Source organism: Culex pipiens, chromosome 1, assembly GCF_016801865.2.
Source record: "Culex pipiens pallens isolate TS chromosome 1, TS_CPP_V2, whole genome shotgun sequence".
Classification (NCBI taxonomy): Eukaryota; Metazoa; Arthropoda; class Insecta; order Diptera; family Culicidae; genus Culex; species Culex pipiens.
This window is the reverse complement of record NC_068937.1, coordinates 46,867,366-46,891,736: the sequence shown is the minus strand read 5'-3', so window position 1 is coordinate 46,891,736 and position 24,371 is coordinate 46,867,366. Positions and strand designations below refer to the sequence as shown.

The 24,371-nt window shown below is 47.2% G+C and overlaps 1 protein-coding gene across 3 annotated transcripts in view; it reads right to left on the bottom strand.

Annotated features, from left to right (window-relative positions):
• LOC128093260 (thioester-containing protein 1 allele S3-like) overlaps positions 1–5,950 on the bottom strand; it is a 48,317-nt gene extending 42,367 nt beyond the window's left edge. For 2 of the 3 annotated variants that reach the window (XM_052709381.1, XM_052709384.1), the window contains exons 1-5: positions 5,800–5,950; positions 5,214–5,385; positions 4,293–4,649; positions 3,905–4,229; positions 1,206–1,501 (exon numbers count right to left, since the gene is read on the bottom strand). In XM_052709381.1, the coding sequence (XP_052565341.1) occupies positions 1,206–1,501; positions 3,905–4,229; positions 4,293–4,649; positions 5,214–5,385; positions 5,800–5,882 (1,233 nt within the window). In that variant the 5' untranslated portion in view covers positions 5,883–5,950. Of the gene's footprint in view, positions 1–1,205; positions 1,502–3,904; positions 4,244–4,292; positions 4,650–5,213; positions 5,386–5,799 lie in introns of those variants that run through there. The other variant, XM_052709385.1, reaches the window with a different exon arrangement.
• Positions 5,951–24,371: the final 18,421 nt, after the last annotated feature.

The following is a 24,371-nucleotide window of genomic DNA, read 5'->3' as shown; positions in this document are numbered from 1 at the left end:
TCGACTGTAAAATGCTATTTCCCCGAACGCGGTCAAGCCGAAATGCCCGGTGCCCAGGAGCGCGCGCGCTCCGGGGCACCGGGCATTTCGGCTTGACCGCGTTTGGGGAAATGGCGTTCAGGGAAATGACTATTCAGGGATATGACTAATCGGGTAAGTGGCATTCGGGATTGTGGCCCATTCGGGAAAATGGCATTCGGGGATGTGGACGATTAGGGGAAATGGGAAATTCGGGTAAATGGAATTCGGGGAAATGACTATTAGGGGAAGTGTCTTTTCGGGGAAGTGGCATTCGGGGAAATGTCCTTTCGGTAATATGGGTTTCGGGGAAATGTCATTGATTCATGATCAGCTTTGGGAAAATGGTTCGTGACCATCGGAGATATTTCGGGTTTTCCGGAGATAGTGTGTTTCTGCTGCTTGAAAACATGATTTTTTAGGAATTTTTATGTTTTGTTCCGAACTAATTCATATTCATCTAACCATTCAGAATTATTCAATTTTCGTCTGTCAGATTTTTCGAATTTTGATCTGGTAACCCTGGTCCAGATACCGTCAGGCGGCCTTTTAAAGGTTCATATGACTTACACAGCAAAAAAATGTGTAATTTTGGAAGGTGTAATTTTAGAAGGTTGAATATTGCCTCTTTTATGATGTAATTTTACCTCAATTAAGACTGAAAAAGGGACATTACACAAGAATAGTGGTAAAATTACACATTTTCAGAGGTAAAATTACCCATTTTTTCTGACATAAAAGATGTACCCCTTCCCAGATGTAATATTACCATGATTTTTTTTTCTGTGTATTGCAATTTTATTTCCATTCGCACGGGGCGGTTATAACTGTTTTGGTAGTGGTTCTAAAATCTTGTAATGTGAAACTATTTGCATCGGAGCAGTAGTCAGAACTAAGACCATACGAAATGCGAAAACGTACACAGAAAAAAAATCATAGTAATATTACATCTGGGAAGGGGTACATCTTTTATGTCAGAAAAAAGGTGTAATTTTACCTCTGGAAATGTGTAATTTTACCACTTTTCTGGTGTAATGTCACTTTTTCAGTCTAAATTGAGGTAAAATTACATCATTAAAGAGGTAATATTCAACCTACCAAAATTACAGCTTCCAAATTTACATTATTTTTTTCGGTGTAGATAATCACTCTTTTTGATAAGAACTAAATTAAAAATGGATTCTTACCCTAACGGATAAAGATTTCGCCGTTTCTGGAGGTATTATGTTTGACAGCAATAGTAATCCATTGTTGTTGATAGTTTCATTCCTTTCTTCATAAGTTTCCTCTTCGTTATCATGAAAATAACGAATTAGACATGTTATTATTTGACCATTACCAACTGCATGTCCTTTGAGATCTTTAAAGGATATTTTCATTGGGAAAGGCAACCCAGGACGGAAATCTGCCGCCGGTTTAATGAGTTTGATGTCATATTCAAACCTGTATACACGAATAGGTTTCCAAATTGATAAGGTTGTATCTGAGAATAGAAAACAATATTTTTGTACTTAACCGAGAATAATCTATTAAAACAAATTTTAACGCAATAAAACATACACAACAATTACATTTGAAAAGAAAAATGTTCTACAAAGTTGTAGAGCAGATAATTACAAAAAATTTGATGTATAAACATAAGGGGTTTGCTTATAAACATCATCATCCGCTGTGAAACTGTCAACTTTTCCTGTCCTTCTGAAGAAATGAAACGGCCTACTTTTTCCTACCAAAAATAACAGAATCGAATAGCAACACATTTCAAAATAAATGCTGAAAAGTTCTACTTTTCAGCACTTGTTTCGAAATGTAAAACTTTTCAACTTTTTTTTTATTTAAACGATTTATTGGACAAATACATGAAAATTTGACTTAAAGTTTCACTCAATGGGTGTTTTTCGGAATTGCAAAAAATGTTGTATGAAACTTGTTGCAAAAAGAGGATTTTTTCAGCACTCTTCGTATTTATCCAACTCGGTGAACCTCGTTGGATAAATGTACGACTCGTGCTGAAAAAATCCTCTTTTTGCAACTAGTTGCATAAACTACTATTTTGCGTTTTACTTTGTTTAGTCGTCCGTGTCGCGGGTGACCATGAACGGCCATGATCGACGACGACCAACTTTTTCAAAAAATTGTTTTTCGTAAAATCGCGATAATTCGTGATGTTTATATGCAAACCCCTTATGTTTATATATTAATTTTTTTGTAATTGCTCTACAACTTTGTAGAACATTGTTACACTCTACAAAAATAACCCTGCAAGGTTAGAAAAAACACGAAATCTAAAAATGAAAAATTTTGTTCTTAATGAAAAAATGATCCTTTTGGGTCAATGTAGAATCGAAAAGTACATTAAATTTCCCTTAAAATGACATGTTCCAAATTTTTTCCACAGTTGAGTAACGGAAAATGGCAGAGTTTTTAAAACTTTTTTAGTGTTTTTTCGATGAAAAATACGTTTTGTTTGGAATTCAAAGTACGCCATCAAATCGGGCGTCTAATTTTACATAATTGTCCCTTTGACACCAAATTTCAATCTCATCACCGTTTCAGGCTGCAAATGATTGAAAAACACCTTGCATACATGTAAATCGGCAAAAATGTTAGAGGTTAGTTTGAGCACGCACTTTAACTTTTTTTCAAAATCTGATTTCAGGGCATTAAACTATACATTTTCATCTATTAATAAAACAAATTTGAAGAAATTTGGTTGTATCATTGCGGAGATATAGCTATTTGATGTTGGCAGTTTCAAAAAACGGGTTCCACGATATCTCAACATCGCTTCGACCAAATCGGCTCAAAATTTTGGTGAAGACTCGTTAAACCGGTCCCGTGTGCATGACAAAGGCCGTTTTTCAAAAAGTTTATTAAAAAAAAAATAAAAATATTTTTCTGTTTTTCATATAAAAAAATCGCCAGTTTTTGATTTTTGTATTTTTTGAAAATTCTAAATTTCAAAATCGGGCTTCGTCATGCACACGGGACATGTCTTGGGAGTCTTCACCCAAAATATCAGCCAATTTGGTCCATCCCATCTCGAGATATCGTGGCACCCGTAAATCAACTTGGTGTTCAGAGAAAAACGCTCACAAAAGTTAGACAGTTTGCTTTGCGCATGGCAAAATTCTGAGCTTAAATCATCTTTAACTCAGTTTCATCATGAAATATATTCGTGAAACTTTCAGGAGTGATTGAAAATCATCTTTTAAGTGGATTTAATAAATTTTCTGTAATATGAAATTTTGTGATTTTCTACATGTATGTAACCCCTTAACCCTATCGCAAAAATGAAAAATAAATTGCTTTGAAACATCACAAACGTTAAAGCGGCCAGGCCAACAGCGTAAAGTTTACCGCAAAGATGATTCGTTGAATTGGATTGAGTTTGAACACGAATGTTTAAACAGCAATACAGTTCTGAATCTACAGGGGAGGAAGAAACGTGGGGATCCCCCGCTCCCGTCCTGTTTTGTATAGACACTAAATCGTTGGAAGCCACCATGCTAAGAAGTTTTGGTGCTTCCGGACCCTCGAGGATGGGACATTGTATTTCAACAAATTCCCTGGACACTATTTGCCATGGTTTAGCGCCACAACTCGCTCAAATTTTGAAATTTTCTGATCTTTTCAAAAAAAAACTAATTCAGAATTCATGGAAACCGGACAACTTTCTGTTTTTTCTTCTATTCGCTGTATCTCAGCAGCCGGAGGTCCATTCTTCAATGTTTCCTAGCCAAATTTATAGAAACTTCTCGACAAAATATCATGCAATTTAAAAATGTAAACTGGCTGTACCAACAACATTCATGCATGCAAGAGATAGAGCAGTTAATGTAATCTATGCGTTTTTGTTGCAACTTAATAAATCCATGATACTTACTTGTGTGTGCCTCAGTTAAAGTAACATTTACAAACACATCTCGAAAATCTTGCTCGTCGTAGATGTCTGTTTCGCCAAGAAAAAACTGAATCATGGATACCCCTTCAAAACTTTTGCTCTCAAAGTAATCGTACTCTTTTTGTTCTTTTTCCGGATACAAATAAACTTTAAGAATTCCAGTCACTGGTTTACCAAAAGTGTACGCAGATTCCACTGTTAAATTTAAAAATTTACTCTCCATAAATGGTACCTCTGTTGGGAACACCCTAATCCAAAATTTGGGCGGTTCATACTGTTTGACTTCAAATTCTTTAATCTTCGTCACCTGGAACAAAACTCAAATCTGGAATATTTTTTGCTTCTGTTTATATGAAAAGTAAGAGCAAACCGTCGGCGATTTAACAGTAAGCTTCCAAACACCTAAATTTGGCGAGGAAGGCAATTGCATGGACGACTCAAACAATCCATTTTGCAGTTCAGCAAACTGCCATTCACGTATGGAAGTATCTTCAGAGTCCTCTATTCTAACCTCAATGTAGGAAAGATTAGCCACAGGTCTGGTGTTTAAATCTACCACAATCACTCTGAAGTTCACCATGTCACTAGGTTTGTAGATTAATTTATCGAATTGGATGAATATAGACAACCTTGTATCAGGCATAAGTTCGACTTCTTCTTTAAAAGTAAAGGTGGGATTCAAACTCCTTACTACCAACTTATAACTATCTCCCAAGACGTTTTGTGGCTGAAATGAATACTTTGTTATATTAATATGAGTTCCAAAATCACCCAGGTCCTATTTAAGTCTTAGAGCAATCCTTCACAAAACGGGTTGATTTCATGAGATTAGAACACAATTGGATTTTTTTTGAAGTAGATGTCAGTAAAAGTTTCGGTTCACAATCGCAGTTTTTCTCATATTTTTCGATTTTTCTATAACAAACTTTTAACATCGTTTTTTTTTGCTCTGCAGGCCTACATGATATCAATTTCTAACAGTATTTTGCAAAAGCTAAGAGAAATAGTCAAACAAATCCCGGTCCTTTGTGACAAATTTCAAAGTGCTTCAGAAGACGTTTCGAATGCAGCATTGGATTTTATCCAGTTTTAGGGAATTGCGAGAAATTAAAAAAAAAATTATTTTTGGACCTCAAAATTCAATTCCCTTTTTTTTTCTTTGTCGTAAACGGTATAGACAAACAAACGCTGAAAGATTTATCCAAATCACTAGAGGAAAACTCGCTCTTAAACAAAAATAAGATCTGGGCAAATTTTTGGAGAAGTGTGTTTTGGGCTGAAACATACTCACCTCGAACGCAATATTTTGTTCAGACTCGCGTTTAAGTGTAATTTTTTTGGTTTGATTCATGTCATATCCGTACAACACCAGCTCAAGTTGTATATTTTTTTGCATAGTGTTTGTTATGGTTACGCTATAAGGAGCAAATGGTCGAATGGTTGATTGTCCTAAAACAAACAAGCTAAAAGATATGCAAGCAAAATTATGATTAGTTAATTAGATACGAATTTAAGTGAGGATGCGTCATATTCAAGTTTACATTTACAATGATGATCAATGATGTGGAATATATAACGGAAGGTTGAATTTGGATTTACACTGAGGTTGTTATGTAACCTTCAACATTTTCAGTTAAGTTTCAAGTTTACGTTGTGAAGCGTGTGGTTTGTGTTTTGTGTAAAATTACATATTTTTTTATGTGTAGATAATTTACTTCATAGCTATGAGTAAAACAAGGTAAGATGTAGGAACAAAAGTGAGTTTTCTAGCATTTTTCTTGAGAGTTGTAAGCTATTGTGTTTCATATGTTAGTAGGACCTATGCAAAAAAAAAACTTTTGTATATGTTCTTAGTGACGAAGCAATGTATTACTAACCTTTGACTTTGACTTTGTCCTATCATCAACGTACATACTAAAATTATCAAAATAATCATGCGGTTTAATTTGAAGCGAGGCATCTCTCACAAGCTTCTTCCAAGCTTACAAAGTACTGCTTTCAATATAATATTCGTGCGCTGACAATGTTCAGAACTGGACTGTTAGCGACTTTCCGAACTATAGAGCAAATACTGCTCAAGCTTCGATTCTCCGTAGACACGTTTATTTGTATATTATTTGTACACAATAACATAGAGGGGAAATCCGCCTTGTATTAATTCTTCAAATACACGTAGACTATATAGATCGTTGCTAAATGTACCACCGTAATCTAGTGGTAGAAATGACAGGCACACGGAAAAAAATTTGCCGAATTTTTAATTAACATTTTCTTCACATAAACTCAATTTCCCTAAATAGTATTTTTTGATTTAAGAGTATTTTTTTTTATTTTAGAGATTTTTTATGTTTTAGGGGTCAAAAACCCGCAACTTTTGAGCTATAGAGAAATATGGTCAAAAAATCTGCCGCCGAGTTATGAATTTTTGAAAAAGTAATGTTTTTTGGGAAAAAACGAAAATTTCCTACCAAAAAATTTTTTTTGGATCAATTTGATATGTACTTTACAGATTTTTTGATAAAGGGCTCCGTTTTCAAGATATAGCCACCAAAAGATTGATTTTAGCGAAATATTTGCAGTTTTGCGATTTTTAAAAATTGTGACCATGAGTGACCATTTCTAAAAAATATTTTTTTGAAAAGTTCAGAAAAAAATTGTTATGAAATTGTCTAAGAGACATTGAAAATTGGACTTCTGATACAGCGACTTAAAGAAAAAGAGACACGAAAATTTAAGTTTTCTAAGTCCCACCCAAACAACCAACATGGTCCGATTTTCAATGTTAAAACATGAAACATTCGTGAAATTTTCCGATCTTTTCAAAAATAAAGTTTTGCATTTTTTTGAATCAAGATTAACATTTCAAAAGGGCGTAATATTGATTTTTTGGAATTTTTTGAACTTTAAAAAAAAATTCTTAGAAATGGTCACTCATGGTCACATATTTTAAAAATCGCAAAACTGCAAATATTTCGCTAAAATCAAACTTTCGATGGCTGAATCTTGAAAACGGAGCCCTTTATTCGAAAATCTGCAAAGTACACCATATTCTTTTTTAAGTCACCTTTTTTTAAACGATTCTCGATTTACGCAACTTTTTTTAAGTCATGACTTAAAATCAGAATGTCCATGACATAAATTGAGAATATGACTTAAATTAAGAATCTTTGGGATTTCGTAATTTGTCGGAGAATTTTCATCATGTATCAATTGTATTTGGTTTAGTTATGTCATTAAAACATTTAAGCATGGTTTTGGAACACCTGGGATGTTCTAGTCCATCCGAAACTTCCGGAAATTTTGTGCAGCAGGCTAACCGAAGAAACAAGTTGAAACTTCAAAATTTTGACAACGGATCCTACCCAGACTGCTTCAGTGAGTGCGGTAGGCTACAGTGCATTGTTGTAACAACTTATTGGGATGATCTGGGACATCCAAGGACTCCCTGGAGTTAAGATCTGTGGGTCTACCGCCGTAATAAGCAAGAGGTCGACGGATTTTGACCCCGGAACATATCCGCATAGCTTCAGTGAGTATGGTAGACTACTTTGCTGATGTGTAGGGATGTCCTGGGTCATCCAAGGACTCCCTGGAGTAAAGATCTGTGGGTCTACCGCCGTAACAAGCAAGAGGTCGACGGATTTCGACCCCGGAACATATCCGCATAGCTCCAGTGAGTATGGTAGACTACTTTGCTGATGTGTAGGAATGTCCTGGGTCATCCAAGAACTTCCTGGAGTTAAGATCTGTGGGTCTACCGCCGTAACAAGCAAGAGGTCGACGGATTTTGACCCCGGAATATACCCGCATCGCTTCAGTAAGCATGGTAGACTACTTTGCTGATCTGTTGGGCTGTCTTGTGTCATCCAAGGACTCCCTGGAGTTAAGATCTGTGGGTCTACCGCCGTAACAAGCAAGAGGTTGACGGATTTCGACCCCGGAACATATCCGCATAGCTTCAGTAAGTATGGTAGACTACTTTGCTGATGTGTTGGGCTGACTTGGGTCATCCAAGGACTCCTTGGAGTTAAGATCTGGTGGTCTATCATATCTCCAGGGAGTCCTTGGATGACCCAGAACATCTCAGCACATCAGCAAATTAGTCTATCATACTCACTAAAGCTATGCGAGTGAGTCCCGTGTCAAAAACCGTCGACCTCTGGCTTGTTACGGCGGTAGACACTCAGATCTTAACATCAGGGAGTCCTTGGACGACCTAGAACATCCTAGAACATCAGCAAAGTAGTCTACCATACGCTCTGAAGCCATGCGGGTAAGTCCCGGGGTCAAAATCCGTCGACCTCTTGCTTGTTACGGTGGTAGACCCTCAGATCTTAACTCCAAGGAGTCCTTGGATGACCCAGGACATCCCTACACATCAGCAAAGTAGTCTACCATACTCACTGAAGCTATGCGGGTATATTCCGGGGTCAAAATTCGTCGACCTCTTGCTTGTTACGGTGGTAGACCCTCAGATCTTAACTCCAGAGAGTCCTTGGATGACCCAAGTCAGCCCAACACATCAGCAAAGTAGTCTACCATACTTACTGAAGCTATACGGGTATATTCCAGGGTCAAAATCCGTCGACCTCTTGCTTGTTACGGTGGTAGACCCACAGATCTTAACTCCAGGGAGTCCTTAAATGACCCAGGTCATTCCTACACATCAGCAAAGTAGTCTACAATTCTCACTGAAGCTATGCGGATATGTTCCGGGGTCAAAATCCGTCGACCTCTGGCTTGTTACGGAGGTAGACCCACAGATCTTAACTCCAGGGAGTCCTTGGATGACACAAGACAGCCCAACAGATCAGCAAAGTAGTCTACCATGCTTACTGAAGCTATGCGGGTATATTCCGGGGTCGAAATCCGTCGACCTCTTGCTTGTTACGGTGGTAGACCCACAGATCTTAACTCCAGGAAGTTCTTGGATGACCCAGGACATCTCTACACATCAGCAAAGTAGTCTACCATACTCACTGAAGCTATGCGGATATGTTCCGGGGTCAAAATCCGTCGACCTCTTGCTTGTTACGGCGGTAGACCCACAGATCTTAACTCCAGGGAGTCCTTGGATGACCCAGGACATCCCTACACATCAGCAAAGTAGTCTACCATACTCACTGAAGCTATGCGGATATGTTCCGGGGTCAAAATCCGTCGACCTCTTGCTTGTTACGGCGGTAGACCCACAGATCTTAACTCCAGGGAGTCCTTGGATGTCCCAGATCATCCCTACACATCAGCAAAGTAGTCTACAATTCTCACTGAAGCTATGCGGATATGTTCCGGGGTCAAAATCCGTCGACCTCTGGCTTGTTACGGCGGTAGACCCACAGATCTTAACTCCAGGGAGTCCTTGGATGACACAAGATAGCCCAACAGATCAGCAAAGTAGTCTACCATGCTTACTGAAGCTATGCGGGTATATTCCGGGGTCGAAATCCGTCGACCTCTTGCTTATTACGGCGGTAGACCCACAGATCTTAACTCCAGGAAGATCTTGGATGACCCAGGACATCCCTACACATCAGCAAAGTAGTCTACCATACTCACTGAAGCTATGCGGATATGTTCCGGGGTCAAAATCCGTCGACCTCTTGCTTGTTACGGCGGTAGACCCACAGATCTTAACTCCAGGGAGTCCTTGGATGTCCCAGATCATCCCAATAAGTTGTTACAACAATGCACTGTAGCCTACCGCACTCACTGAAGCAGTCTGGGTAGGATCCGTTGTCAAAATTTTGAAGTTTCAACTTGTTTCTTCGGTTAGCCTGCTGCACAAAATTTCCGGAAGTTTCGGATGGACTAGAACATCCCAGGTGTTCCAAAACCATGCTTAAATGTTTTAATGACATGACTAAACCAAATACAATTGATACATGATGAAAATTCTCCGACAAATTACGAAATCCTAAAGATTCTTAATTTAAGTCATATTCTCAATTTAAGTCATGGACATTCTTTATTTAAACGATTCTCGAATTAAACACCCCCATTTCGTTGTGTAAATCAAGAATATGGTGTACTTTTCGATTGCAAATTCAATTTTGCGTGAAAAACTTTTTTGATATAAAATTACGGTTTTTTTTTCCAAAAATCACTGTTTTTTTCAAAAATTCATAACTTGGCCAGATTTTTTGACCATACTTCTCTATAGCTCAAAATTTGCGGGTTTTTGTCCCCTAAAACATATCAAAAAATCTCTGAAATCAAAAAAAAAGAGTTTGTTGGGAAATTGAGTTTTTTTATGTTAATTAATAAACCGGCAATTTTTTTTCTCCGTGTACTTATTTTTTCTCAATAGTCCTCATCAATACCTACAACTTTGCCGAAGACACCAAATTGATCAGAAAATGCACTCAAAAGTTACAGCTGATAGAATATTAACGTACCATTTTTGTATGGACAGCTGCCAAAATTGTATGGTGACTTATATGGGTGAACCAATGACACAAAATAGCCACAAAGTTTGAGCCAAATAAAAAAATACAAATAAAATCCATTTCCGGTTTTGGTAGAGAGTTGCTCGACGGGGTAGGGCGTGGCTGAATGGTTACGCTGTTCGCTTTGTAAGCGGAAGGTTCTGGGTTCGATTCTCATCTGCCCCTATCGAGAAATTATGGATAGAAGGAATTCTGAAAACTTGAACATGAACGAAAAATTCATTAGTTCGCGGCGGGGTTCGATCCCCCGTCCTTTGGGTCAGCAGACAAAAATGCTAACCACCAGACCATCGAGGCTTAGTTGACCAGAAGGAATAAGAATCCAAGAAACTTGATTTGAATCTGTGAACCTAAGAACAGGACAAATGCAATATTGAATGCATAGTTGAATTCAAGAACTTTACTGGTTGCATACTCGTTAGGCGAATATTGAACTTTCAACACGACCAGAATTCACCACAAAAAGCTAGGTGAACCGAATTGGAAAGCTTCCAAGAACATACGAAGAATTAAATAGATTTGACCGGCCGCATAGAGCGGCCGTGGCTGACTGGTTACGGTGTTCGCTTTCAAAGCGAATGGTCCTGGGTTCGATTCCCATCTGCTCCCAACGAGAAAGTATAGGAAATATTAATCTTGAAACTCTGAACATGAACGAAACATCAAAGTCGCCCGAGTCGGGGTTCGATCCCCCGTCCTTTGGATGGTAAGTAAAAATGCTAACCACTACGCCATCACAGCTTGGTGAGCGATGACTGGAATTAGGAATACTGTTACTATCAACTATATACGCGCTGGGTCCTTGTCCATTTGACAAGGGTTCGGAAGTTCTAAATAACGTTTGAAACCCGATTGGTGCAAACGTTCTTCAGGGCGGGGCTTGTCGATAAAGCAGAAGTACCTCGCGCTCGGCTAGCCAGCGTAGAAATGGGTCACCGAAGCAGGCTTGCCACACGTACAGATATTTTTGGCACAGACCAAACACTCAATCAAGTATAACTTTAAAGAAAAACATTTTTATCAAAAACTAAACAAGTAAAAAGATGCAAAAAATGTTTATCTTTTTAGTGCAGTTTACAAAAACTACTCAAGTGTATTTTAACTGTAAAAATAATTAGTTTGAGTGTTTGGTCTGTGCCAAAAATATCTGTACTTGTGGCAACGCTGCACCGAAGCTCGGCAGAGCTAACACCTTCCAAATGCCTATGCGAGTTATTTGCATGTATAGAATGTAGATCTAAAAATACATGGAAACAACTCAATTTGTAAGAAGCGACCGCGTGGTCCCGTTTGGTTGGTTGCACACACACACACACACACACACACACACACACACACACACACACACACACACACACACACACACACACACACACACACACACACACACACACACACACACACACACACACACACACACACACACACACACACGAAGAGATTGAAGGTGAAGAAAGCTCCCGGCCCGGATGGAATCCCGAATTTCGCCCTGAAATCGGCGGTTCAAGCATTCCCGGATAGGTTTCGAACAGTCCTGCAGAAATGCCTGGACGAAGGACACTTCCCCGACCCGTGGAAGGTTCAAAAGCTCGTGTTGCTGCCGAAGCCAGGCAAACCACCGGGGGACCCATCATCGTATAGGCCTATATGTTTGCTGGACACCCTCGGAAAGCTTCTGGAACGGATCATCCTTAACCGGCTGACCAAGTACACGGAGAGCGAGCATGGCTTAGCAGCGAGGCAGTTCGGCTTCCGTAAAGGGAGATCCACGGTGGACGCCATCCGGAAAGTGGTCGAGAAAGCCGACGAAGCGCGGAGGAAAAAACGCAGGGGGAACCGTTGCTGCGCAATAGTCACGATTGACGTCAAGAACGCGTTCAACAGTGCGAGCTGGGCGGCCATAGCAGCAGCGCTGCACAAAATGAAGGTGCCTGACTATTTGTGCAGGATCTTAAAGAGCTACTTCGAGAACCGCGTGCTGGTCTACGACACTGCCGATGGACAAAAAACCGTTGTTGTTACCGCGGGAGTTCCGCAGGGATCCATTCTGGGTTCAGCACTGTGGAAGCACTGTGGAACGGAATGTATGACGGAGTGTTGACACTGGGGCTACCCAACGGCGTAGAGATTGTTGGCTTTGCAGACGACATAGTGCTGACGGTAACCGGCGAAAATGTCGAGGAGGTCGAAGTGCTGGCTATGGAGGCAATCGCAATGATCGAGAACTGGATGCTCGAGGTGAAGCTGCGGATCGCTCACCAAAAGACGGAGATGGTTCTGGTTAGTAACCACAAGAAGGTGCAGCAGGCCCAGATACAAGTTGGGGAACACGTAGTGCACTCGAAGAGAGCGCTCAAGTACCTCGGGGTGATGGTGGATGACCGGCTGAACTTCAACAGCCACGTCGATTACGCCTGCGAGAGGGCGGCTAAGGCGATCATGGCACTGTCGAGGATTATGCCGAACAACGCTGGACCCAGGAGCAGTAGGCGCCGCCTCTTGGCAAGTGTCGCGACGTCCATACTTAGGTACGGCGGACCGGTATGGTGGACGGCGCTGGGGACGAAGCGAAATCGAGCGCTGCTCGACAGAACGCAGAGACTGATGGCCATGCGGGTTGCAAGCGCGTACAGGACCATTTCGTCGGAAGCGGTTGGCGTTATAGCCGGAATGATCCCCATCGGCATCACACTGGAGGAGGACACCGTGCGCTACACCCGGAGAGGCACGAGAGGTATCCGGGAAGCTGCGAAAGTCGAATCGCTGGCAAGGTGGCAACGTGAGTGGGACACCACGGAGAAAGGCAGATGGACGCATCGGCTTATCCCGTCCGTATCCACGTGGGTGAGCAGAAGGCATGGAGAGGTCACCTTCCACCTCACACAGTTCCTGTCGGGCCATGGCTGCTTCAGGAAGTACCTGCACAGGTTCGGACATGCAGAGTCTCCGCTCTGTCCGGACTGCGTCGATTGCGAGGAAACACCGGAGCACGTGGTGTTCAGCTGCCCTCGCTTCGAGGCAGCGCGAAGCGAAATGCTGGCCATTATCGGAGCAGACACCAGCCCGGATAATGTGGTGCGAAGAATGTGCAGCGACATCGCCAAGTGGAATGCGGTCGTCGGAGCGGTGACGCAGATCACTTCGGCTCTCCAGCGGAAATGGAGAGACGACCAGAGGAGGAACGACTAGAAGCCTAGTCGAAAACCCACGAGTGTGGCTGTGAAGGAGAGCACGTTATGATGGTCGGCTCTACCAAATCGGTACACGTCTCGATGGTCACAGGAGTTGAGAACCCACGAGTGTGGCTGTGAAGGAGAGCACGTTATGACGGTTGGCTCTACCAAATCGGTACACGTCTCGATGGTCCAAGGAGAGGGCTGCATATGACTAACCGATCAAAAGCAACGCGATTCTTGGGCGCGGTTAAACCCTCGCATGGACTCATATGTATGTAGAACAGGAAATGGTTCTAGCACCCGGCATGGATCCTGTAAGTAGACTAGTGCAGAAAATGCAACGCCTCCCCCCGAAGTTATACCGAAAGGTGGTCCCGGGGGGAAAAGGGCACGGCGTTCAAGGACTGGTTTAGTGGGTCGGGAAAACTCTTTTGGTTTTCCCAACCCCACACTACCTGAGAAATGAATTCTCAGGTGTCTGATAGCAGATTCCGACCTTGTAAAAAAATAAAAATAAAAAATAAACACACACACACACACACACACACACACACACACACACACACACACACACACACACACACACACACACACACACACACACACACACACACACACACACACACACACCCGTGAACCGTGGGGACAGGTGAGGGTCCCTGCGGAGCTTAGCTGCCAGCTACCGGGCGGGTTGCAGTAGGCGGATAGCTGTCGGCGATTGCATACATTCATTGCATCGCCCCCGGACCAGCAGCGGGAGGATGTCTAGGACGTGGCGGAATTGAACAAGGGCTCTGTTTAATTTCTTCGAAAAAAAACCACATGGGTCCGTAAACACCTCTGTCAAGCGATCGAACGCCGCTATAAGTGTTTTAGCCCAAAACCTCACCAAACCCCGAATCCAAGATGTGACGCGACCCGTGTCGAGGGATGCATGGCTGGGGGGGTTCAACAAATTCCCAGTCGATAACGGAGCCTGTGGGGCACAGGGGCGAACCCCACACGTAATTTGCCCTTACTGCGTCACGGCAGGGCACTGGCGCAGCGGACCGTATTTCCCTAACGACTCGTGGGATTCAAAATGAAGACAAGTGAAACAAACCAACAAAAGGGTCCCGATGCGCCCCAAGCATCGGAAAACACGGAGGTAGAAGAGGACGCAAACGTCGAAATGGCAGGAGGCGAGTCAAACGGCGGCGACACAGCAGGCGGGGTGGCGAGCGCGTTCCGTGGAAGCGGGAAGGTGTTGAGATCCCCAGTGTTGAACCAGGCGGCTGCTTCGAGTCAGCAGATAGGAGTAATTGGAGAGGAGACTCCCAAGTCATCCTTGTTGAACTTCGCCGGCAGTACCCCTCAGGACGGAGTCCTGCTCGGAAGGACCGCGTTGCAGGAGGTCAGAAGGAGGGTTAACGAACTCTTTGATTTCATCAAGGACAAAAACAACGTCCACACCAGAATCAAGCAGATGGTGAATGGAGTCAAGGCAGCCATGAATGCCGCAGAGCGCGAAAACAGCTCGCTGGTGGTGACGCGGAATTCACTGAAGCTCAGAGCTGAAAGAGCCGAAGAAACGCTGAACGCAAAACTGGAGGAGGAAGCGCTACGGGAGAAAGAACCGAAAACGCCGCCCGGCCCAGGCTCTAAAAGGGACAGGGAAACGCCTGGAGAGGAGGAGGACGCAAAGAAGCAGAAGCAGGGGAATGGAGACAGTCCGGACCCAGCGAAGGAGCCAGAACCAGACCCAGGGAAGGAGGAATGGGAGAAGGTCAAGAAAAAGAAGCGGAAGAAAAAAGGGAAGCAGAACGAGGACACCCAAAAACCCAAGTTTCGCAGGGAGCGTAACAAAGGCGAGGCTTTGGTGGTCGAGGTGAAGGAAGGTGTTTCGTACGCAGACCTCCTCCGGAAAGTACGAACCGATCCGGAACTCAAGGAGCTTGGCGAGAACGTGGTTAAAACCAGGCGCACACAGACCGGAGCGATGCTTTTTGAGCTGAAGAATGACCCCGCGGTCAAGAGCTCAGCTTTTAAGTCCCTCGTCGAGAAAGCCGTAGGCTACGAGTCGAAGGTAAGGGCGCTATCGCCGGAGACAACGATTGAGTGCAGGAACCTGGACGAGATCACGACGGAGGAAGAGCTAGAAGATGCGCTGATCGTTCTTCTGGATGACCGCACGACACCGATGGCAATCCGGTTGAGGAAAGCCTACGGCGGCACGCAAATTGCGTCGGTCCGACTATCGACGCCTTCGGCGTCTAAGCTGCTGGAAGCCGGCAAGGTCAAAGTAGGGTGGTCGGTGTGCCCACTGAGGCCTGTTCCTCGAGTGACCCAGCAGATGACGAGGTGTTTCCGCTGTATGGGTTTCGGCCACCAGGCGAGAAATTGCGACGGTCCCGATCGAACCAACAGTTGCAGAAGATGTGGTAGAGAAGGCCACATGGCAAGAGACTGCAAAAATAAGCCGAAGTGCGTGCTCTGTAAAGAAGGCGATGGCAATAGCCATGCGACGGGTGGCTTTAATTGCCCGGTGTACAAGAAGCTGGCCTCGGGCAAAAAGTAGTGGAGGTGTCCCAGGTGAACCTCAATCACTGCGACACTGCACAGCAACTGCTGTGGCAGTCGACCGCGGAGACGGGGTGTGACGTGGCAATTATTGCAGAACCGTACCGAGTTCCTCACGACAACGGAAACTGGGCCGCGGATACAGCAAGAATGGCGGCGATACACGTGATGGGGCGGTACCCCATACAGGAAGTGGTCTCGAGGGCGTTTGAAGGATTCGTGATCGCCAAAGTAAACGGAACCTTCTTCTGTAGCTGCTATGCTCCCCCAAGATGGACCTTGGAGCAGTTTCAGCAGATGCTGGATAGTCTGACCGATGAACTGATCGGACGAAGCCCGATCGTTATCGGAGGTGACTTCAACGCGTGGTCGGTCGAGTGGGGTAGCAGATGCACCAATGCTAGGGGGTATAGCCTAATGGAAGCTCTGGCAAAGCTAGACGTTAGGCTGGCGAATCGCGGAACCAGCAGTACCTTCCGCAAAGACGGTCGTGAGTCCATTATCGACGTTACGTTCTGTAGCCCGCGACTGGCGGCCGACATGAACTGGAGGGTGAGTGAGGACTATACCCATAGCGATCACCAAGCGATCCGGTACAGCATCGGGAGACGAGCCCCTGTACCAGATAGGAGCAGCCGGTCCTACGGAAGGAAATGGAAGCTGCAGTACTTCGACGAGGGTCTCTTCGTGGAAGCGCTCCATTGGTGTGATGGTCCCCAAGACTTGAGTGCCGACGTGCTAACAGCACAACTAGTGACAGCATGCGACACAACCATGCCGCGGAGACTGGAGCCAAGGAACTGTCGTCGTCCAGCTTACTGGTGGAATGAAGAACTCGGTACCCTTCGGGCAAGTTGCCTCAGCGCCAGAAGACGAGTCCAGAGAGCAAGATCCGAAGCAACTAGAGAGGAGCGCAGAGAGGAGTACCGGTCTGCAAAGGCCGCGCTCAAGAAAGCGATCAAATGCAGCAAGACAAACTGCTTCAAGGAGTTATGCCAAGACGCTGATGCGAACCCTTGGGGGAGCGCATATCGTGTCGCGATGGCGAAGATCAGAGGCCCATCGATGGTGGCTGAAACGTGTCCCGACAAGCTGAAGGTCATTGTGGAAGGGCTCTTCCCAAGACATGACCCAACGACATGGCCTCCTACACCGTACAACGACGAAGGGGGTAGCAACGCCGAAGGTCATCTGATCACCAACGAAGAACTTGTGGCAGTAGCGAAGAGATTGAAGGTGAAGAAAGCTCCCGGCCCGGATGGAATCCCGAATTTCGCCCTGAAATCGGCGGTTCAAGCATTCCCGGATAGGTTTCGAACAGTCCTGCAGAAATGCCTGGACGAAGGACACTTCCCCGACCCGTGGAAGGTTCAAAAGCTCGTGTTGCTGCCGAAGCCAGGCAAACCACCGGGGGACCCATCATCGTATAGGCCTATATGTTTGCTGGACACCCTCGGAAAGCTTCTGGAACGGATCATCCTTAACCGGCTGACCAAGTACACGGAGAGCGAGCATGGCTTAGCAGCGAGGCAGTTCGGCTTCCGTAAAGGGAGATCCACGGTGGACGCCATCCGGAAAGTGGTCGAGAAAGCCGACGAAGCGCGGAGGAAAAAACGCAGGGGGAACCGTTGCTGCGCAATAATCACGATTGACGTCAAGAATGCGTTCAACAGTGCGAGCTGGGCGGCCATAGCAGCAGCGCTGCACAAAATGAAGGTGCCTGACTATTTGTGCATGATCTTGAAGAGCTACTTTGAGAACCGCGTGCTGGTCTACGACACTGCCGATGGACAAAAAACCGTTGTTGTTACCGCGGGAGTTCCGCAGGGATCCATTCTGGGTTCAGCACTATGGAACGGAATGTATGACGGAGTGTTGACACTGGGGCTACCCAACGGCGTAGAGATTGTTGGCTTTGCAGACGACATAGTGCTGACGGTAACCGGCGAAAATGTCGAGGAGGTCGAAGTGCTGGCTATGGAGGCAATCGCAATGATCGAGAACTGGATGCTCGAGGTGAAGCTGCGGATCGCTCACCAAAAGACGGAGATGGTTCTGGTTAGTAACCACAAGAAGGTGCAGCAGGCCCAGATACAAGTTGGGGAACACGTAGTGCACTCGAAGAGAGCGCTCAAGTACCTCGGGGTGATGGTGGATGACCGGCTGAACTTCAACAGCCACGTCGATTACGCCTGCGAGAGGGCGGCTAAGGCGATCATGGCACTGTCGAGGATTATGCCGAACAACGCTGGACCCAGGAGCAGTAGGCGCCGCCTCTTGGCAAGTGTCGCGACGTCCATACTTAGGTACGGCGGACCGGTATGGTGGACGGCGCTGGGGACGAAGCGAAATCGAGCGCTGCTCGACAGAACGCAGAGACTGATGGCCATGCGGGTTGCAAGCGCGTACAGGACCATTTCGTCGGAAGCGGTTGGCGTTATAGCCGGAATGATCCCCATCGGCATCACACTGGAGGAGGACACCGTGCGCTACACCCGGAGAGGCACGAGAGGTATCCGGGAAGCTGCGAAAGCCGAATCGCTGGCAAGGTGGCAACGTCAGTGGGACACCACGGAGAAAGGCAGATGGACGCATCGGCTTATCCCGTCCGTATCCACGTGGGTGAGCAGAAGGCATGGAGAGGTCACCTTCCACCTCACACAGTTCCTGTCGGGCCATGGCTGCTTCAGGAAGTACCTGCACAGGTTCGGACATGCAGAGTCTCCGCTCTGTCCGGACTGCGTCGATTGCGAGGAAACACCGGAGCACGTGGTGTTCAGCTGCCCTCGCTTCGAGGCAGCGCGAAGCGAAATGCTGGCCATTATCGGAGCAGACACCAGCCCGGATAATGTGGTGCGAAGAATGTGCAGCGACATCGCCAAGTGGAATGCGGTCGTCGGAGCGGTGACGCAGATCACTTCGGCTCTCCAGCGGAAATGGAGAGACGACCAGAGGAGGAACGACTAGAAGCCTAGTCGAAAACCCACGAGTGTGGCTGTGAAGTAGAGCACGTTATGATGGTCGGCTCTACCAAATCGGTACACGTCTCGATGGTCACAGGAGTTGAGAACCCACGAGTGTGGCTGTGAAGGAGAGCACGTTATGACGGTTGGCTCTACCAAATCGGTACACGTCTCGATGGTCCAAGGAGAGGGCTGCATATGACTAACCGATCAAAAGCAACGCGATTCTTGGGCGCGGTTAAACCCTCGCATGGACTCATATGTATGTAGAACAGGAAATGGTTCTAGCACCCGGCATGGATCCTGTAAGTAGACTAGTGCAGAAAATGCAACGCCTCCCCCCGAAGTTATACCGAAAGGTGGTCCCGGGGGGAAAAGGGCACGGCGTTCAAGGACTGGTTTAGTGGGTCGGGAAAACTCTTTTGGTTTTCCCAACCCCACACTACCTGAGAAATGAATTCTCAGGTGTCTGATAGCAGATTCCGACCTTGTAAAAAAAAAAAAAACAAAAAAAAAAACAAAAAACAAAAAAAAAAACACACACACACACACACACACACACACACACACACACACACACACACACACACACACACACACACACACACACACACACACACACACACACACACACACCCACACACACACACACACACACACACACACACACACACACACACACACACACACACACACACACACACACACACACACCCACACACACACACACACACACACACACACACACACACACACACACACACACACACACACACACACACACACACACACACACACACACACACACACACACACACACACACACACACACACACACACACACACACACACACACACACACACACACACACCCGTGAACCGTGGGGACAGGTGAGGGTCCCTGCGGAGCTTAGCTGCCAGCTACCGGGCGGGTTGCAGTAGGCGGATAGCTGTCGGCGATTGCATACATTCATTGCATCGCCCCCGGACCAGCAGCGGGAGGATGTCAACAGATTCCCAGTCGATAACGGAGCCTGTGGGGCACAGGGGCGCACCCCACACGTAATTTGCCCTTACTGTGTCACGGCAGGGCACTGGCGCAGCGGACCGTATTTCCCTAGCGACTCGTGGGATTCAAAATGAAGACAAGTGAAACAAACCAACAAAAGGGTCCCGATGCGCCCCAAGCATCGGAAAACACGGAGGTAGAAGAGGACGCAAACGTCGAAATGACAGGAGGCGAGTCAAACGGCGGCGACACAGCAAGCGGAGGGGCGAGCGCGTTTCGTGGAAGCGGGAAGGTGATGAGATCCCCAGTGTTGAACCAGGCGGCTGCTTCGAGTCAGCAGATAGGAGTAATTGGAGAGGAGACACCCAAGTCATCCTTGTTGAACTTCGCCGGCAGTACCCCTCAGGACGGAGTCCTGCTCGGAAGGACCGCGTTGCAGGAGGTCAGAAGGAGGGTTAACGAACTCTTTGATTTCATCAAGGACAAAAACAACGTCCACACCAGAATCAAGCAGATGGTGAATGGAGTCAAGGCAGCCATGAATGCCGCAGAGCGCGAAAACAGCTCGCTGGTGGTGACGCGGAATTCACTGAAGCTCAGAGCTGAAAGAGCCGAAGAAACGCTGAACGCAAAACTGGAGGAGGAAGCGCTACGGGAGAAAAAACCGAAAACGCCGCCCGGCCCAGGCTCTAAAAGGGACAGGGAAACGCCTGGAGAGGAGGAGGACGCAAAGAAGCAGAAGCAGGGGAATGGAGACAGTCCGGACCCAGCGAAGGAGCCAGAACCAGCCCCAGAGAAGGAGGAATGGGAGAAGGTCAAGAAAAAGAAGCGGAAGAAAAAAGGGAAGCAGAACGAGGACACCCAAAAACCCAAGTTTCGCAGGGAGCGTAACAAAGGCGAGGCTTTGGTGGTCGAGGTGAAGGAAGGTGTTTCGTACGCAGACCTCCTCCGGAAAGTACGAACCGATCCGGAACTCAAGGAGCTTGGCGAGAACGTGGTTAAAACCAGGCGCACACAGACCGGAGCGATGCTTTTTGAGCTGAAGAATGACCCCGCGGTCAAGAGCTCAGCTTTTAAGTCCCTCGTCGAGAAAGCCGTAGGCTACGAGTCGAAGGTAAGGGCGCTATCGCCGGAGACAACGATTGAGTGCAGGAACCTGGACGAGATCACGACGGAGGAAGAGCTAGAAGATGCGCTGATCGTTCTTCTGGATGACCGTACGACACCGATGGCAATCCGGTTGAGGAAAGCCTACGGCGGCACGCAAATTGCGTCGATCCGACTATCGACGCCTTCGGCGTCTAAGCTGCTGGAAGCCGGCAAGGTCAAAGTAGGGTGGTCGGTGTGCCCACTGAGGCCTGTTCCTCGAGTGACCCAGCAGATGACGAGGTGTTTCCGCTGTATGGGCTTCGGCCACCAGGCGAGAAATTGCGACGGTCCCGATCGAACCAACAGTTGCAGAAGATGTGGTAGAGAAGGCCACATGGCTAGAGACTGCAAAAATAAGCCGAAGTGCGTGCTCTGTAAAGAAGGCGATGGCAATAGCCATGCGACGGGTGGCTTTAATTGCCCGGTGTACAAGAAGCTGGCCTCGGGCAAAAAGTAATGGAGGTGTCCCAGGTGAACCTCAATCACTGCGACACTGCACAGCAACTGCTGTGGCAGTCGACCGCGGAGACGGGGTGTGACGTGGCAATTATTGCAGAACCGTACCGAGTTCCACACGACAACGGAAACTGGGCCGCGGATACAGCAAGAATGGCGGCGATACACGTGATGGGGCGGTACCCCATACAGGAAGTGGTTTCGAGGGCGTTTGAAGGATTCGTGATTGCCAAAGTTAACGGAACTTTCTTCTGTAGCTGCTATGCTCCCCCAAGATGGACCTTGGAGCAGTTTCAGCAGATGCTGGATAGTCTGACCGATGAACTGATCGGACGAATCCCGATCGTTATCGGAGGTGACTTCAACGCGTGGGCGGTCGAGTGGGGTAGCAGATGCACCAATGCTAGGGGGCATAGCCTAATGGAAGCTCTGGCAAAGCTAGACGTTAGGCTGGCGAATCGCGGAACCAGCAGTACCTTCCGCAAAGACGGTCGTGAGTCCATTATCGACGTTACGTTCTGTAGCCCGCGACTGGCGGCCGACATGAACTGGAGGGTGAGTGAGGACTATACCCATAGCGATCACCAAGCGATCCGGTACAGCATCGGGAGACGAGCCCCTGTACCAGATAGTTATGCCAAGACGCTGATGCAAACCCTTGGGGGAGCGCATATCGTGTCGCGATGGCGAAGATCAGAGGCCCATCGATGGTGGCTGAAACGTGTCCCGACAAGCTGAAGGTCATTGTGGAAGGGCTCTTCCCAAGACATGACCCAACGACATGGCCTCCTACACCGTACAACGACGAAGGGGGTAGCAACGCCGAAGGTCATCTGATCACCAACGAAGAACTTGTGGCAGTAGCGAAGAGATTGAAGGTGAAGAAAGCTCCCGGCCCGGATGGAATCCCGAATTTCGCCCTGAAATCGGCGGTTCAAGCATTCCCGGATAGGTTTCGAACAGTCCTGCAGAAATGCCTGGACGAAGGACACTTCCCCGACCCGTGGAAGGTTCAAAAGCTCGTGTTGCTGCCAAAGCCAGGCAAACCACCGGGGGACCCATCATCGTATAGGCCTATATGTTTGCTGGACACCCTCGGAAAGCTTCTGGAACGGATCATCCTTAACCGGCTGACCAAGTACACGGAGAGCGAGCATGGCTTAGCAGCGAGGCAGTTCGGCTTCCGTAAAGGGAGATCCACGGTGGACGCCATCCGGAAAGTGGTCGAGAAAGCCGACGAGGCGCGGAGGAAAAAACGCAGGGGGAACCGTTGCTGCGCAATAGTCACGATTGACGTCAAGAACGCGTTCAACAGTGCGAGCTGGGCGGCCATAGCAGCAGCGCTGCACAAAATGAAGGTGCCTGACTATTTGTGCATGATCTTGAAGAGCTACTTCGAGAACCGCGTGCTGGTCTACGACACTGCCGATGGACAAAAAACCGTTGTTGTTACCGCGGGAGTTCCGCAGGGATCCATTCTGGGTTCAGCACTGTGGAACGGAATGTATGACGGAGTGTTGACACTGGGGCTACCCAACGGCGTAGAGATTGTTGGCTTTGCAGACGACATAGTGCTGACGGTAACCGGCGAAAATGTCGAGGAGGTCGAAGTGCTGGCTATGGAGGCAATCGCAATGATCGAGAACTGGATGCTCGAGGTGAAGCTGCGGATCGCTCACCACAAGACGGAGATGATACTGGTTAGTAACCACAAAAAGGTGCAGCAGGCCCAGATACACGTTGGGGAACACGTCGTGCACTCGAAGAGAGCGCTCAAGTACCTCGGGGTGATGGTGGATGACCGGCTGAACTTCAACAGCCACGTCGATTACGCCTGCGAGAAGGCGGCTAAGGCGATCATGGCACTGTCGAGGATTATGCCGAACAACGCTGGACCCAGGAGCAGTAGGCGCCGCCTCTTGGCAAGTGTCGCGACGTCCATACTTAGGTACGGCGGACCGGTATGGTGGACGGCGCTGGGGACGAAGCGAAATCGAGCGCTGCTCGACAGAACGCAGAGACTGATGGCCATGCGGGTTGCAAGCGCGTACAGGACCATTTCGTCGGAAGCAGTTGGCGTCATAGCCGGAATGATCCCCATCGGCATCACACTGGAGGAGGACACCGTGCGCTACACCCGGAGAGGCACGAGAGGTATCCGGGAAGCTGCGAAAGCCGAATCGCTGGCAAGGTGGCAACGTGAGTGGGACACCACGGAGAAAGGCAGATGGACGCATCGGCTTATCCCGTCCGTATCCACGTGGGTGAGCAGAAGGCATGGAGAGGTCACCTTCCACCTCACACAGTTCCTGTCGGGCCATGGCTGCTTCAGGAAGTACCTGCACAGGTTCGGACATGCAGAGTCTCCTCTCTGTCCGGACTGCGTCGATTGCGAGGAAACACCGGAGCACGTGGTGTTCAGCTGCCCTCGCTTCGAGGCAGCGCGAAGCGAAATGCTGGCCATTATCGGAGCAGACACCAGCCCGGATAATGTGGTGCGAAGAATGTGCAGCGACATCGCCAAGTGGAATGCGGTCGTCGGAGCGGTGACGCAGATCACTTCGGCTCTCCAGCGGAGATGGAGAGACGACCAGAGGAGGAACGACTAGAAGCCTAGTCGAAAACCCACGAGTGTGGCTGTGAAGGAGAGCACGTTATGACGGTTGGCTCTACCAAATCGGTACACGTCTC